General features: G+C 39.6%; 1 protein-coding gene across 2 annotated transcripts; it reads left to right on the forward strand.

Moving 5' to 3' along the window:
- The first annotated feature begins 266 nt into the window (after positions 1-266).
- LOC145003297 (uncharacterized) lies at positions 267-1,953 on the forward strand. Of its 2 annotated transcripts, none has more exons than XM_078962427.1 (3): positions 267-543; positions 682-811; positions 1,036-1,953. In XM_078962427.1, the coding sequence occupies exons 1-3, from the start codon at positions 363-365 to the stop codon at positions 1,748-1,750; spliced, it is 1,026 nt and encodes a 341-aa protein (XP_078818553.1). In that variant the 5' UTR covers positions 267-362; the 3' UTR covers positions 1,751-1,953. The 2 variants fall into 2 exon arrangements, with proteins under 2 accessions (XP_078818553.1, XP_078818552.1); XM_078962426.1 differs by having other exon boundaries at positions 268-573.
- Positions 1,954-17,596: the final 15,643 nt, after the last annotated feature.

The following is a 17,596-nucleotide window of genomic DNA, read 5'->3' on the forward strand; positions in this document are numbered from 1 at the left end:
ACGCGGGTAACGGCTAGTGTGTGTATATATATATATATATATATATATATATATATATATATATATATATATATATATATATATATATATATATATATATATATATATATATATACATATATATATATATATATATATATATATATATATATATATATATATATATATATATATATATATATATATATATATATATATATATATATATATATATATATAAGAAAATACGAAATTAAATGCATATTCAATATTGATGTTCAATGTTCTAACCAATTATGTGTACCCTCGAAGATTAATGACCATCCTCTTTTCTCTCACTTACAACTATAAAGTTAGGTTTCTATGCAACCAATATCTTTGTAATGTCATACTTTTTTCTCTATCTATCTCTACTTTACTTTATACTGGGCATGCGATTGTGTTTTCCGGCATCGTTTGAAATGGGAAGAGCACCTTGTTGCGAAAAGGTTGGGCTCAAGAGGGGGAGATGGACAGCCGAAGAAGACGATACCTTAATTAAATACATTAAAGCTAATGGAGAAGGTAATTGGAAATCTTTACCAAAAAATGCAGGTACCATTTACACGACAGAGTTATAGTTATCAAATTAATTGTATTACATAAACAGTTTGAATCTTTAGACGACTAGCTAATGTTGTTGGCTTACTGATTTGCGGGAAGGGTTGTTGAGGTGCGGAAAAAGTTGTAGGCTGAGATGGATAAATTACTTGAGAGGAGACTTGAAAAGAGGTAATATGACTCTCGAAGAGGATGAACTGATTGTCAAGTTACATAAATCTTTTGGGAACAGGTGTGTTGAATTCTTCGTCCTGTAGCATGCATGTGTTTTATAAATAAAGTTCTGTCATGTTATTATATAATGTCATAATTCAGATGTAAATTAACATATTTGTCTTGCAACAAGATTCTTTCCAAAAGACTTCATTAATAAATACATAATTGGGTACATATTCTTTTCGAAATGTTGAAAACACGATGTATTTACATTTGATTAATTCTTGAATTTGTTGGTAGGTGGTCTATGATAGCTAGTCATTTACCAGGGCGAACAGATAACGAGATCAAGAACTATTGGAATTCTCGTCTAAGTCGTCAAATCTACCGCTTCTTCACTGGGAAAACAGGCGAGACACAATCCTCGACCGATGTAGCCATATTAGTCAATCAAAAGACACAAAGAGTTGGTCGTGTAAGCCGTAATGTCGCTAAAAAGTATAACAATGATAAGGGTTTCAAAAATTATAAGCCACCCGATGTTCCTGTAACCAAATTATCATCCCCACCAATACCCGTGAACAATCAAGTCGATCCAAACATAGGGGATTGTTCAACTTTTGTCCCGAAAAATGTAGACGAAAGTCCAGTTTATGACATTAATATCGGTGTTAGCGATGAGTTTGGATTTAGCGGGTTAAGGTCACTAGATGACGAGGCTATGGACATCGGATATTTTTTAGAAAGTGAGGCTATGGATTCAAGTGGGGTTTTGAGCATCCGTGATGAGGATCAGATAGAACAAATGTTGGCAGAAACTTATGCTGGAAACCTCAAGTACAGTGAAAGGAACGTTGATGAGAGAGAATATGACTTGTCGTTCAGTTCTTCGAAAACAATATGTTCTGGTTTTAATGACGTTGAGTGGGATATGGAGGTCGGTTTTACTGGGTTTGAACCTTGTGACGAAGGAGATGACATGTTGGTTTGGCTATGGGAAGATGGCAATCCTTAAACACAACAAAAGCTTTCTCTGTAGCAATTTTAAAAGGAATGGAAGAATGAACATCTTGATCAAGATCGATAAGTGGTTGACGAAGAACACCGTTGATGTAGCCAAACAAAGGGATCTATCTTTTAATACGATTTAACATTTCATGATGTTTACACTATTTATTATTATTATTATTATTATTATTATTATTATTATTATTATTATATCATTATCTGCATTGTTGGGTTTTAGTTAGGAGTGTTGAAAAAAACAATTGAATAAACCAATGGGACAAAATAAGGTTTTGGTTTATTTGGTTGAGCTTAATCGGCTTTTGGTGTGTTACTCGGTTTAACCGATTAAACTAAACTTTATTTGGTATGATACGGTTTATCAGAAATAATGTAATGATGTATTGATAATTTTGTTTTATTTTAGTTTTAGCATCCAAATATATAATATATTTGAAATGTGTAAAATTAAAAAAATTATTTGAATTGTACATTGACATATGATCCACTTGTAGGCCTTGGAATGAATTTATTGTGGCGATAATATTTTCCTTAGGTAATTGTGAAGTAACTAGCTAGTTGTAGACATTCACATTTGAGTCCAATGTCATTAAGGTGTCACATGTGTTTATTCACTTGTGTCGTTTGTCTTGAAGATTTGCAGAACTATGGAGGAAAAAGGTATTGATATGAACGATAAATGCAACGTTCTTATGATCCAATCTCCTAGGCAAACACAACTAGAAAACAGAGCAATAGCGACAAAATTTTAGCGACAAAAAAAATCCATCGGAAAAAGAGACGGATTTCTGACAGACAATTTATTTGGATATTAACGACGATTTAGCAATGAAAAGAAATTGGTTGGTAATCCGTTACACTATACCGACGGTTTACCTACAGAAATCAACAAAATTGCAATTCCGTCGAAAATCCGATAGTGAAATCCGACTTACTTTTTTTATTTTTTAAATATTTAGGGCAATTTAATAAATATGCGACTGAATCTAAAAACAAAGCGTTTGCCCTATGCTCGCTTCCCCTCTTCTCTTTCCGGTTCACGTGAAGAAAAAACTCCTCCCACTCATCTCCGATCTTCAATCGTCCGGTCACCGTATCCGCCATCATCGTCGGCAGCAAAGCCCTCCGGCTCCTTCAAGTATTCGACGCAACATACCTTCTCCCTCCCACTGTCGGTCTGGCCTGCAACTGAACCGACCGCCTCTTAACCGAATAAAATTGCTCCCATTTATCTCTCTACGAACGACGGCCAACCTTGCCTTAGTCTATTGCCATCGCCACCAACGTCAAAGTTACTGCTGCACATGCGGGACCTTACCATTGGTCCAATTTCAACTTTTTTTTTCTCTCCAAGTTTTGGTAAAAAAAAACTCTAACTTATTTTTTTTCTATTACGTTGATTGAGTTTTAGATTTATATTTTTTCTTCATTGGATTATCATATCTCCAATTAGCATTAGATAACCTATCCAATCAGATTTTGTTGATAAATACTCTTATACTCTTCTGATTCATATAGGATATAGATCCATAAAGGGGAAGTATTACCATGTAACTTATATTGATACGATTCTATAGAAACAATAGTATTATCATGATGTGATTAAGTGCACTTCATAAATCAATTATGTAACAACCGGTTATTACAGGTCAATAAAAGTCTAAATCTTAATCATGTATAAGTGAAACCACATTGTAACCTTGTTACATTAAATAACAATTAGCCATAAGGGCATGTTTATATATGTTAATATATACAATTATACTTTGAAAGCCATCCTTATATAAGATAAATATATATATATATATATATATACACACACACACACACACCATGTTGAAGTAAGTTAGTACAAGTCAACATAAGTCAAAAATGTTAAGTTAAAACCATATATATTATACCTCACGTGAGTTTTCGGTTTTAGGAATCTTGGAAAACATTAGTTTTCGGTTTAGGATGCTCAACTAAGCCGAAATCTCCTTCTTGAATGAAGCTATGACCGAAACAACATCTTAGTGCGTAAGCAAAGAGATTTCGGTCATGTGAGGACCAAAATCCCTTGTGTTTGCTACCTAGGCCGAAAACCCTTATGGAATTAGTTTAGTTTTGGCCGAAAACTCCCTTAAAGATCTAGATATTTTACCTTGATTAAGTTCCCAAAGTGATATGTTACACATTCCAACATAAACATCCCATCATATGTTATCCATATTTATATGCCAGCCTTCACAATCCCAATTCTTCACTCCTAAGTTTCATACATTTGCTCTCGAAACCCATATAGAAACCTTCATATCATCTAGTAGTTCCCAGAAAACCTTCAAATCTTCAAACATTCATAAGAACATCTTATCCTATTTCCCAGGAAACCAAAATACTTTCAAGTTTGATTTATAGAAACCTTTGTAAGTAATTCTTACATAAGTCAATATTGTATAACATATTTACTATTATTTCAACTAATTATACACATATTATACTAGGATTACAATTTTACGCATGTGTTCTAACTCGAAGATTATCGCAACCACATCGTACATAACCTACAACACTTTAACATCCGGACTTCCAGATATATTGTTTATTTATTTATTTTGAAGAATATTGAGCAACTCGACGAGTTAGTGCTACAACTCGTCGAGTAGAGTCGCGTTGTGCCATGCGAGATTAATGATCTACTCGACAAGTCAGAGAGTCAACTCGCCGAGTAGACGATGGGCAGTTAAACCCTAAATCTCCAAGTTTGGGGCCTATATAAGGGCACTTATAGCCTCATTTGCGGCTCATCAGTTGCTTAACCTTTCTGTATGAGACCCTAATTGAGTGTAGTGAGCTAAGGGAGTCTCCAAGCTAACCTTGAAGGATTTTAGTGCATCTTTAAGGAGGAAGAGGAGTTTGTTCAGTAAGGAACACAAAGGAGCTGTTGGGGTTCAGGCCATTTCGTCCAAAGCTTCAAGAGGAAGGTAAAAAGCTTGAATCTTTCCCCATTATTTTGATTAGATCTTATGAGTTGCGAAATTAGGGTTTTCATCACATTTTGTTTTAAGGATTAGAGCATACTAAGTTATTAGAGGTTTAGATCTCAGATCTTGATCTTGTGAGGTCCCTAGAGCCCAAAGGTCCTAACTTTATTCATCCATATGAGGAGTATGGTGTTTAACACCATATGAGAGCATGTATTAATGGATGGAAGCAAAACCACCATGCATGAGCGTAAAGATCAAAGCCTTACGTGACAATCGAGCTTTAGGATGGTAGATCTAATGTTTGGGGTGATAGATCTGCCCTAAAACGTCTGAATGAGAAATCAGATCGAAGAGACTCGCCGAGTCCATGAGCTGACTCGACGAGTCGGTTAAGGTTTATCCCGATGGGATGGATCATGCGATAGCTCGTCGAGTTGGGAGTTAACTCGACGAGCTAGATCTTCATGAGACTTGTGAGGAACGAGTGGACTCGACGAGTCACATGAGTGCACTCAGCGAGTCAGGTCAAACCTGGACTGTTGACTCGAGTTTGACTTCTATTGACTTTAGGGTTTGGTCAACATAAGTAATGGAGACCATGGAGGGGTAAAATGGTCTTTTAGCCATTCCAAGAGTTAGAGAGAATGAGAGATCAATTATCCAATGTGTTAGGCGGATCCTAGTTCGGGATTCCCGATTACGCGACTTTTACTTGCTAGCTTACGAGGTGAGTGTTCTCGCTATACTTACAATGAGTGGTATTTTTGTGTGACTGAGCTATTTATTGTGCTTACCTGTGTATCTTAGTATTATGCATTATGTCTTTGTGAGTTATACTGAGTATTATTTTTATGAGCTTATCGACTTGGGGCCGGAGGGTCCCACTAAGACACATTGACCGGAGGGTCTTATTGAGATATAGCCTAGAGTGGATATTGAGCCGTGTGTGGTATTTTGGGTGACTCACTAAGCTTTGTGTTTACCTTGTTATGTGTTATGTGTTCCAAGTGCTTCTCAGGATCACAGGAAGACGCCGGCTTGATTGTACATACATCAGAGATTGAGAGGATCCTGGAGTTTCATATACAATTTTTGGATATGAGTTTTGATGATTTGAAATTGTGACATTTTGTGGTTTTATTATTGGAATAAATGTGTTTTAAAATTGAAAATTTTGGTTTGAAAATTTACTTTGTTACAAACACACACCCATGGTGAGTTTATGTCACACCCCCAAACCAGAATGGCGGAAACATTCGGGGGTGAGTGACTTCACGTAGTACCATAACAATTGAATATCGTAAAGAAAGTAACACAATCATCATATATATAACAAAACGTACATTTTTGAGTAATACATGTTTCCAAAAGAATATTACAAATATGATGATTTAAAATGTTTAATAATAGACGCCTTAGCGTTCCTTCTTCAAAAGCTGGTGGTTACCTGTATTACTGATTCCCTGAGAAATACAAGTAGTTTCGAAAAGTGTCAAGAATAAAGTTGGTGAGTTCATAAGTGTTTTTGTACTGAAAAAGTATGTCTTTTTAGAAGAAAACAGATGAATGTGATTTCCAGAAAATCCAATATTTTCCACATATAGTTTGAAAAAGTCCAAAAAGTTGGAGGGCGTTAGTATCTTTCGTACCTAAATGATAAAGGTGAATTTATACTCAAAATAATGTAAATACTGAATGCATTCATGAGTCTCGTAAATCAAGCTTATTTTTATATTTCCGTGTGAGTCTTATAACCATGCTATTGACACGGACTGCCTGTAACAACGTGCTTCAGGTATTGTAGTGTTATGACATTTGTCACCCCAGACCTACCGGTCTAACTGTAGCTAACAGTTTAGGTGCGGGATTGTCAATCCCGTATAGATCTATACACAAGTATCACGCTCTCCCTCTAAGAGATTATGGTTTATAATACAGGACTTGAAATGTATACTTGAGAGTACGTTGAAGTTGAGTATCTCACAACACTTAGTATAAATAGATTTACGAAAAGAAAGTCTTTATTTCACTTCAGATGAAAGTATTTCATTTTTCGAGATGTTTACATAAGAATGAATGAATAACTCACAAACTATACCCATTATAGTTTTTCTGAAAGTGTGTTCCATTTGGTGATAATAACTCAATGAAATACTAACTTTTTATGCAAAGTAAAATGTTGATATCGAATTATAATAATATAGAAGTTGTATTTAAATCTATATAAAGCGATACGTTTTCTTGTATTGCACTTGTATCCCCCCCCCCCCCCTAAAACATGAAAAGACGTGAAAAATAGGGGTATAAACTCACTTGTTTGGTTTGAAGAGAGTGAGACTAGAATCGAGCAGAACTTCAATTGCGGAAAGCTGCGTCTTCGAGCTTCTCGGGGATCTCGGTAGCGTAGAACCTTCGTCGAGGCTCGGGTATGGAACCGAGGGTGTCGAGATGGTCTCTGGAGCTCACAAGTGAGTGAAAGTGAGAGAGTTTTAGAAAAGTGTGCCAAAACCCGGAGCTCATGCCCCCTATTTATAGGGCTGAAAGAGGGAGTACACTTGGCGTAATATCGGAGTACGTTGGGCGTACTCGTTACGATGGGCATACTTCGGTTATGCTGGGCGTTCGCATGCATCATGGATTACGACTCAATCCTAGCTAAGCGTAGAGTCTGCTAGCCGGTGGGACTCGACACTGCGCCTGAGTACGCTAGGCATACTCTTAACTTACGCTGGGTGTAATTCGTATTTCAAACTTCTAAATTCCGTAACTTTCGCGTACGAGCTTCGTTTTTCGCGTTCTTTATATCCACGCGTAGGTGAGACTATGCTCTACAACTTTCATTTAGACTCCGTCGGCTAGTTTTGACTTTATTTTTAATAGTATGTTTTTAGTAGGCCGGGACTGCTAAAGTCCATTAAAAATTCATAACTTATTTATATGACGTCTGTTTTCGTCTGTCTTTTTACCATCTTATTCCTGTTGTGGAGACCTTCAATTCTCGTTTAGGTTGCGTTAGCTAAAAATCGTTCGATCTTTAATTCGAGTTTTTAGCTCTCTATTGCTGTTACGAAACTTAGAAAATTCGTAACTTATTCATACGAGGTCCAATTTGGGCGATCTTTTTATGCACGTTCACGGTTTAACGTAATCTACGACTTTTGTTTAGATACCTAAGGCTAAAATGCATTTTTATTGGAATTTCACTTTTTACGTTTAATAATATTTTACCGGGTGTGTCGTGAATATTTGAGTGGTCATAATCTTTTTATAACTCGGTTTTGAATGTTCTTTATGTTTTTGGAAATCTTGGCACGATATCTAACATTTGATGCGTCCCAAATTTAGATTTTTGAACACTTTATTTTTGAGGTTAATTCTGTTGATTCCAAATAGTTCGTTGTATTTGACTTTTGAGTGTTACATTGATTTGGAAAAATATAGGTATACCCCTACGTTTTCACAATTTTTCATTATTTTAGGGGGAATACTAGTAAGACACAAGAAATCTTGTGTTTAAAAATATAAATCACTTATTATGTTTTCTTATCGTTTATATACATTTTTACGTGAAATTATTAAATATGCAAAACAACGTTACTATCAAATTTACAAACATTTACAAAACATGTTAAAACGCAACGGTTTTCATTTTAGCATAATATACAGTATAAATTATAATAGGTATAGTTTATGGTTCACTTTACAATAATTATACACTTAGAAATTTCTATGGAAAAAGTTACAATTTCATTTACTAAAGGGTATTATATTTCATTTACTAAAGGGTATTACATTTCATTTACTAAAAGGGTTTTCAGTTCATTAGTCGTAAACTCGTTGAAGCAATTTGTGAGACGCCTTCAAGTACTTATCTAAGTGCCAGCGAAAGTCTTGACTTATAAATAGAGTCTCTTGTAGGGAGAGCGATATATTTGTGTATAGATCTATACGGGACTAACAATCACGCACCTCAACTGTTAGCTACAGTTAGGCCAGTGTAACACCGTAAATTTTCAAACAATTTTTTCATTTTAAAATTCTCATAATCACATTTCAAAAAAAAAAACCCAAAGTGTCAAATTATCAAAAACACATATCCATAATTGTTTGAATAAAAATCCAGGATCCTCAAAAACATAACTCCATCCTCTATGTACAATCAAGCCGACGCCTTCCTGCGATCCTGAGAAGTACTTGAAACACATATCGCATAACACGGTAAGCACGAATCTTAGTGGGTTCCCCAAAATACCACACATAACTCATTATCCTCTCATGGATATATCTCAAATAAGACCTTCTAGTCGATGTGTCTCAGTGGAACCCTCCGGTCCCACAACTCGGGTGGACCCTCTGGTCCTAACTCAGTAAAGCTCAGCATAATACACAACATAAAATCACAAAGACATAATGCAGGATATCGCAATACTCAATGTATGCACACAAGACCTTCCGGTCACACAAAATTACCACTCAAGGTAAATATAGTGAAAAGACTCACCTCGTAAGTAAGCAAATGAACCTCGTACACGAATCACCGATCTAGCCTCCGCCTAACACATGCGATAGTTATCTCTAATTAACACTTAAATCAAAACTCTAAATAAACCAAAATATTTTATCTCTCTAATCTCTTGGAATGGGTAAAAGACCATTTTACCCCTCTATGGTCTCTATAATCTGTGTCTTGACCAAACCCTAAAGTCAACCGAAGTCAACACTCGAGTCAACAGTCCATGTTGACCCGACTCGTCGAGTGCATCTATGTGACTCATCGAGTCCCCTCGTTCCTTCATAAATGTCTTGATAATCCAACTTAACTCGTCGAGTTGTCTTATCAACTCAACGAGTTACTCATGTCCAGACTCGTCGAGGAAAACCCTAGCCGACTCGTCGAGTTGGCTAATCAACTCGGCGAGTCCCTTAAGTCTATTTTCTTATTCAGACATTTTAAAGCAGAACTACAACCCCAAACTCTAGATCTAGCCTCCCAAGGTTGAGATACCACATAAAGCTGTAAGCTTTACATCTATGCATGACACTTAGGGGTTGAAATGCCAAAACAAGTTCCATTTAGAGTCCTAAGTATAAAATCTCTCCTCTAGCTTGATAAAGCTTGGACCTTTGGGCTTAAGGGACCTCACAAGGTCCAGATCTGAAGTCTCATTTTCTTGTCAAGCTCATAATACTCAAAGTCTCCAGGAAAGATGGAAAAATCCCTCAAAACTTCCTAAACACGAGATCTAATCAAAATAATGAGCAAGGTGGTGACTTTTACCTTCAAACAAAAGCTAAGGATGGATAAACACTAGATACAAAAATCCCTCCTTGTTCCAAGCCTTGCTACTCTTCTCTTCTCTTCCAAAAGTGCACTAGAATTCTTAAAGTTAACTCTTCTTTCTCTCTTAGATCAATCTAAATGATTAGGGTTTCACACAGGGAGTAGGGTGACGTGGGAGGCAGAAATGAGGGCTTAGGGCCCTTTAAATAGGACACAACCCCGAGAAATTAGGGTTTCTTCTCACAACGCCAACTCGTCAAGTTGGTCCTTCCAACTCGTCGAGTCGGTCGTAAAAGCCACACGACCAAAACCTTTCTCTACTCGACGAGTTGGGGCCTCAAAATCGTCGAGTTCCTCAATAAAAATCATGAAAATTATAAAAATATTATACTTGGGAGTCAGGATGTTACAATTCTCCCCCACTAGAATCAGATTTCGCCGTCAAAGTCATGCTCCGGAAACAACTATGGGTACTGCTCTCGTATCTCAGACTCCGGCTCCCAAGTCCACTCTGATCCTATGCGATGCTCCCACTGCACCTTAACTAGTCGCACCTCCTTATTCCTCAGGGTCTTAACTTTTCAATCCAAAATCGCTATCGGTCTCTCAATATAGTTCAGGCTTACATCAACCTGAATGTCTTCTAACGATACCACTATCGTCTCATCGGATACACACTTCCTCAGCTAAGACACATGGAAGGTGTTATGAATCTGGCTCAACTCTACAAGTAGCTCCAACCGGTAAGCTACCTTACCCACTCTGGCGATCACCCTGAAAGGACCAATGTATCTAGCACCCAGCTTGCCCCGCTTCCCGAATCATATCACCCCTTTCCATGGGATACCTTCAGGAGGACAAAATCTCCAACCTAGAACTCTAGCTCGGGTCGTCACCGATCTACGTAACTCTTCTGACAACTCTATGTCGTCAGTAACCTTTGCCTGACCTGCTGAATATGCTCGATCATCTTGAGCACTATCTCAGTGCTCCTCATCACTCTCTGCCCTACCTCACCCTGATAAATGGGAGTTTGGCATCTCCTCCCATATAAGATCTCAAAGGGAGGTATACCTATACTGGAATGATGGTTGTTGTTGTACGAAAACTCAACCAAGGGCAAATAAGTGTCCAAACTTCCACCGAAGTCCATAACACATGCACAGAGCATGTCCTCGAGCATCTGAATCATCTGGTCACTCTGCCTGTCTGTCTGTGGGTGGTACGTGGTATGGAAGTGCAACCGGGTACCCAACTCTTCATGAAACTTCTTCTAGAACCTCGAATAAAGCGCACATCTCGATCTGACACTATCGATGTCGGCACTCCATGTCGTGCTACCACTTATCTCACATAAATCTCGTCCAATTTTTTTTTTGTAGAAGAGTTCTCACTGATAACCAAAAACTGAGCACTCTTCGTCAGCCGGTCCACACTCACCCATATCGCGTCGACACCTCGTGTGGTTCTCGGTAACTTGGTGATAAAATCCACGGAAATTTGTTCCCACTTCCACTAGGGAATCTTTAGATGCTACAACGGGTCGTATGAACGCTGGTGCTCCTCCTTAACCTGACGACAGGTCAAGCACCTCTCAACTACCCATGCCACATCTCTCTACATACATGGCCAATAATAATCCCTCTTCAGATCCAAATACATCTTAGTGGCCCCTAGATGGATGTAAAACCTCGATCTATGTGCCTCCTCCATCAGTATGCTCCGAGCTCCTCCTGTATAGGGCACCCAAATCCGCCCATAGAATTTTATAAGCCCCCAATTATTTTTCGTAGACTAGGAAACCTGTCCGATCACTCGCTCCCTCTTACAGTTCTCCGGCCTCATAGCCTCCACCTGAGCGTCTCAGATGATATCTAGGACTAGAGTCATCACCGTCATCCTCATACACACGTCTCAAATCGGAGCACTCTCTGCTCTACATCTTAAGGCATCGGCTACCACATTAGCCTTGCATGGGTGATACAAGATCGTGCAGTCGTAGTCTTTCACTACATCCAACCACCTCCTCTATCTCATATTCAGATTAGGCTGATCCATGAGGTACTTTAGACTCTTATGGTCAGTGTATATGGTACACCGGACTCCATACAGATATCGGTGTCGGATCTTGAGGGCGAACACCACCGCCCCCAGATCCAAATCGTTGATGGGATACCTCGTCTCATGAGGCTTCAACTGCCTTGATGCATATGCTATCGCATGCTCCCTCTGCATCAACACCACACCCATCCCTGATTTACATGCATCACAGTAAACTACAAAGTCATTTACTCCCTCAGGAAGAGCTAACACTAGAACTTAGCACAATCTCTAGCGAAGAGTCTCGAATGAGAGCTGCTGCCGGGCCCCCAGGCAAAAGTAACACCTTTCCGAGTCGATCTGGTAAGAGAAACATCAATCTTGGAGAAATCTCTAATAAATCTCCAGTAGTAGCTGGCCAAACCCAGAAAAATCTTGATCTCAGACGGGGATCTCAGCACCTCCCATCTCATAACTGCGTCAATCTTAGCCGGGTCGACCCATATCCCATTATGATTAACGAGGTATCCCAGAAACTGGACCTCTCGTAACCAGAAGTCACACATGGAGAATTTCGTGTAAAGCCTCTCTGCCTTCAATACTCCAAGAATCTCCCGAAGATGCTCCTCGTGCTGCTCTCTGGACCTCAAGTATACCAGAATATCATCAATGAACACGATCACCAACCGATCCAGCATGGGCCTGCACACCCGGTTCATGAGATCCATGAACGTTGTCGGTGCGTTGGTGAGTCTGAAAGGCATCACCACAAACTCGTAGTGCCCATAATGAGTCCTAAAGGCCATCTTCTGGATATCATCCGCGCAAACTCTCATCTGGTGATATCTAGAACTCAAATCAATCTTGGAAAACCAAGATGCCCCTACAACTAATGGAATAAGTTGTCAATCCTCGGTAGTGGATACCGGTTCTTGACCGTCAACTTATTCTACTCCTGATAATCAATGCACATTCGGTGTGAGCCATCCTTCTTCTTGACAAAAATAATCGCTGCCCCCCCCCCCCACGGTGAGCTACTAGGTCTAATAAAACCCTTCCCCATCAGCTCCTGGAGTTGTGAGGATAACTCTTGCATCTCAAGCGGCTCAAGGCGATAAGGTGCCTTGGCAATAGGCACCGCACCCGGAACCAAATCAATTTGGAACCCCACCTGCTCTTGGGAGGCACACCTGGCAACTCCTTGGGGAAAACATCCGGGAACTTGCACACTATCGGAACCTCGGAGATAGAACTTGGCCTCTCTGTAGCAACCCACGTATCCATCACGTACGCCAAAAAGCCCATAGAACCCTTTTTTAAACTCTGTCTCGCTCTGGCAGCAGAGCAGAAAGCTGATCTAGATCTGGTACCCTCACTATACACCATAAGCACTCCCCCACTAGGGTCTCGTATGGTCACCATCTGACGCTTATAGTCGATCACAGCTCCAAAACAACTCAACCAATCCATGCCCACTATGACACAGACGTCACCCATCGCTATTAGGACCAGGTCTATCGGGAACTCAACACCAAAAATATCTAGTACATATCCCCGAGCACCTGAGAGTTCGCTTTGCAATTAACACCTCACGTCTGATAGTGATGTGACGACTAAAATCTAAAGACACAAAGGATCGAATCGCACATGAGTCAAATAACACCAAAACAGGTACATAACTCACAAGAAAAGTACCTATATACATCATAGTATAAGCACAACAAATCTCAAAATAATATAAATAAGGAAATACATACCAACCACGACATCAGGTGTTGCACGGACCTCCTCCGCTGTCAGCTGAAAAGCTCTCCCACGAGTTCTCAATGTCTCGACCTTCGCTGGCCGACTATCAGTAGCATGTAAAGCAGCAGGTGTAGAACCCTGGGCTGATCCCTGAATGAGTTGAGGTCACTCGGCCTTCCAATGGCCGGTCTGGTGTCAGTGTAAGCAAATTGCAAACCCCTTGGGGAAATCCTTCGCCATGTGCCCATCTTTTCCACATTTGTAGCAAATCCCTGCCAGATACGCTCCCTCGTGACTCTTGCCTCACTTGCCACAAGTGTGGCCCTTCTGGACCCCAGTTCTCGTATCAGCGGGCTTTACCGGCTTCGTCGTCGGTTGCGACTATATCGGTCTCCTGTCTCTACCCTGAGACTCCTCCTCCTCTTTGGTCTACAACTCTAGCTTAATCTCCCTCCTCCTGGCATTGGTCTGAAGCTTAACCAATGTCCGGTATGACGAGTTCTCCACGAACTCCCATATATCCCTCCTCAGTATGCTAAGATATCGGGTCACACGTGACTTCTTCGTAGATACGTGCTTAGGGAAAAACAATGCCCTCTCATGGAACATCCTCGAGATATCAGTCACAGTTTCTGTCTTTTTCTTAAGACACAGAAACTCCTGGGCTAACTGTTTCCTCTCCACTGGAGGAACATACTCGTCTCGGAACAATGTATAAATCTCTCCCATGTCACTGCAGCATGATCTGCATGAGTAAAGTTGGATGTCATGAACTTCCACCAGTCCTTTGCTCCCAAGCGAAGCTGGTTCAGTGCAAAGCGAACTCTCAGGTTCTCGGGGCATGAACACATGTAAAAACACCCCTCGATGTCAGAGATCTTTCACATAGCAACAATCGGATCCTGTGTCCCATCAAACTCTGGTGGCTTCGTGTTGCTGAACTGTCGGAACAACAACGAGTCACCTCCCTGTAGCCTAGCAACAGCTATGGTTGTGGTGGCTGCAGCATCATCAACCTCAGTAACAGCAGCATATCGCTCATTGAATGTCTCAATAAGTGTGATCTTGATAGACCCAAACATCTCTAGTATCGCCTCTCGGATAGCTGTAGCCACCACCTCATGAATGATCCTATGGATCTCCTCGTCACTGGCACTACCACCCTCGGGGTTGTGGTGTGTATCCACCATGATGTCTCTGAAACACAACACAAAAATCATCAGAGAATCGTTCGAGCATACTCACACTTGATTTCCCGCCCTAAATTCTCCTTAGTACCCTAAGGATTTTTACTTGGGTTGCATACAGATCCGGTGTTTTCAGTAGTACAAGCCCAATACTACTTTCCACACCAACCTGTAGTCCCCCAAGTCCTCCTCCTAAGATCCCAAGTCATAAGTACTCTATCTCTCACGAATATCAGACTACTCTCTCAGTAGACCCTCATATGCTCATTTAGGTATCTCTCCTAGATTATCTCTCAACTCAGAAATCTTTCTAAGTGATTCCTGCTAGATACTCTTACTCGACACATACTCAAAGCAAAAAACAGATAACATCGATCAATAGAATCTCCTAAGCTAAGACAACACAAATCAGGCAACTCTAGCCATAATATATGAAATACCTAGCCTATCCTCCAACATGCATCCCTAATATCTCATTAATATCTCATAAAACAAATAAGTAAGGGTATTTTTAGGAAATCACCATTCGGGTTCTGGCTGATTGTACACACTGCTCCAAATCGTTTTTCTCTTAAAACTCTTTCTCATTTTGGAAAAATAATTTTTTTTGAAATTTTTTCTCAAATCCTTAGTTTGAGTCTAGACACACCCGAAGGTACATCCGAGTCCCTGAAACCAAGGCTCTGATACCAACTTGTAACACCGTAAATTTTCAAACAGTTTTTTTTTTTTCATTTTAAAATCACATTATTCTCATAATCACATTTCACAAAAACCCCAAAGTGTCAAATTATCAAAAACACATATCCATAATTGTTTGAACAAAAATCTAGGATCCTCAAAAACATAACTCCATCCCATGTGTACAATCAAGCCGACACATTCCTTCAATCTTGAGAGGTACCTGAAACACATATCACATAACACGGTAAACAAGAAGCTTAGTGAGTTCCCCAAAGTACCATACATAACTCATTAGCCTCTCATGGCTATATCTCAAATAAGACCCTTTGGTCGATGTGTCTCAGTGGAACCCTCCGATCCCACAACTCGGGCGGACCCATCGATCCTAACTCAGGAAAGCTTAGCATTATACACAACATAAATCACAAAGACATAATGCAGGATATCACAATACTCAATATAAGCACACAAGACCCTCCGACCACACAAAATTACCACTCAAGGTAAGTATAGTGAGAAGACTCACCTCGTAAGCAAGCAAATAAACCTCGTACATGAATCACCAATCTAGCCTCCATCTAACACATACGATAATTATCTCTAATTAGCACTTAAATCACAACTCTAAATAAATGAAGCTATTTTCTCTCTCTAATCTCTTGGAATGGTAAAAGACCATTTTATCCCTATATGGTCACCATAATCCGTGTCTTGACCAAACCCTAAAGTCAACCGAAGTCAACACTCGAGTCAACAGTCCATGTTGACCCAAATCGTCGAGTGAATCTATGTGACTCATCGAGTCCCCTCGTTTCTTCAGAAATATCATGAAAATCCAGCTTAACTCGTCGAGTTACTAATGCCCAGACTCGTCGAGGAAAACCCTAGCCGACTCGCTAAGTTGGCTCATCAACTCGGTGAGTCCCATAAGTCTATTTTCTCATTTGGACGTTTTAAGGCAAAATTACAATCCCAAACTCTAGATCTAGCCTCCCAAGGTTGAGATACCACGTAAAGCTACAAGCTTTACGTCCATGCATGGCACTTAGGGCTTGAAATGCCAAAACAAGTTCCATTTAGAGTCCTAAGCATAAAAGCTCTCCTTTAGCTTGATAAAGCTTGGACCTTTGGGCTTAAGGGACCTCACAAGTTCTAGATCTGAAGTCTCATTCTCATGGAAAGCTCATAATACTCAAAGTCTTAAGAAAAGATGGAAAATTCCCTAAAACATCCTAAACATGAGATCTAATCAAAATAATGAGCAAGGTGGTGACTTTTACCTTCAAACAAAAGCTAAAGATGGATAAACACTGGATCCAACAGTCCCTCCTCGTTCCAAGCCCTGCTACTCTTCTCTTCTCTTCCAAAAGTGCACTAGAATGCTCAAAGTTAGCTACTCTTTCTCTCTTAGATCAATATAAACGATTAGGGTTTCACACAGGGGAGTAGGGTGACATGGGAGGCAGAAATGAGGGCTTAAGGTCCTTTAAATAGTACACAACCCCAGGAAATTACGTTTTCCTCTCACAACGCCATCTCGTCGAGTTGGTCCCTCTAAATCATTGAGTTGATCGTAAGACCCATGCCGCCAAAACCCTTCTCTACTCAACGAGTTTGAGCCTCAAACTCATCGAGTTCCCCAATAAAAATCATGAACATTATAAAAATAGTATACTTAGGAGTCGGGATGTTACACCCGGCAGGTCTGGGGTGACAAATGTCGTTAACGTTTCCGACACCTGAAGAACGTCGTGTTTAAGCCATTTTAGGTCATAGTATGATTATAAGAACTCACATGGAGAAAACAACAACACATTTACGGAGTAATATATTTTCATACAGTTTCATTTGAACATTAACTTTACATTTGGGTTACGGGGCAAACATACCTTTGGATAGCTTTATATTATAATATAACTACATTACATGAC

This window comes from Lactuca saligna, chromosome 6 (genome assembly GCF_052625555.1).
Source record: "Lactuca saligna cultivar CGN05327 chromosome 6, ASM5262555v1, whole genome shotgun sequence".
NCBI classification, from domain to species: Eukaryota; Viridiplantae; Streptophyta; class Magnoliopsida; order Asterales; family Asteraceae; genus Lactuca; species Lactuca saligna.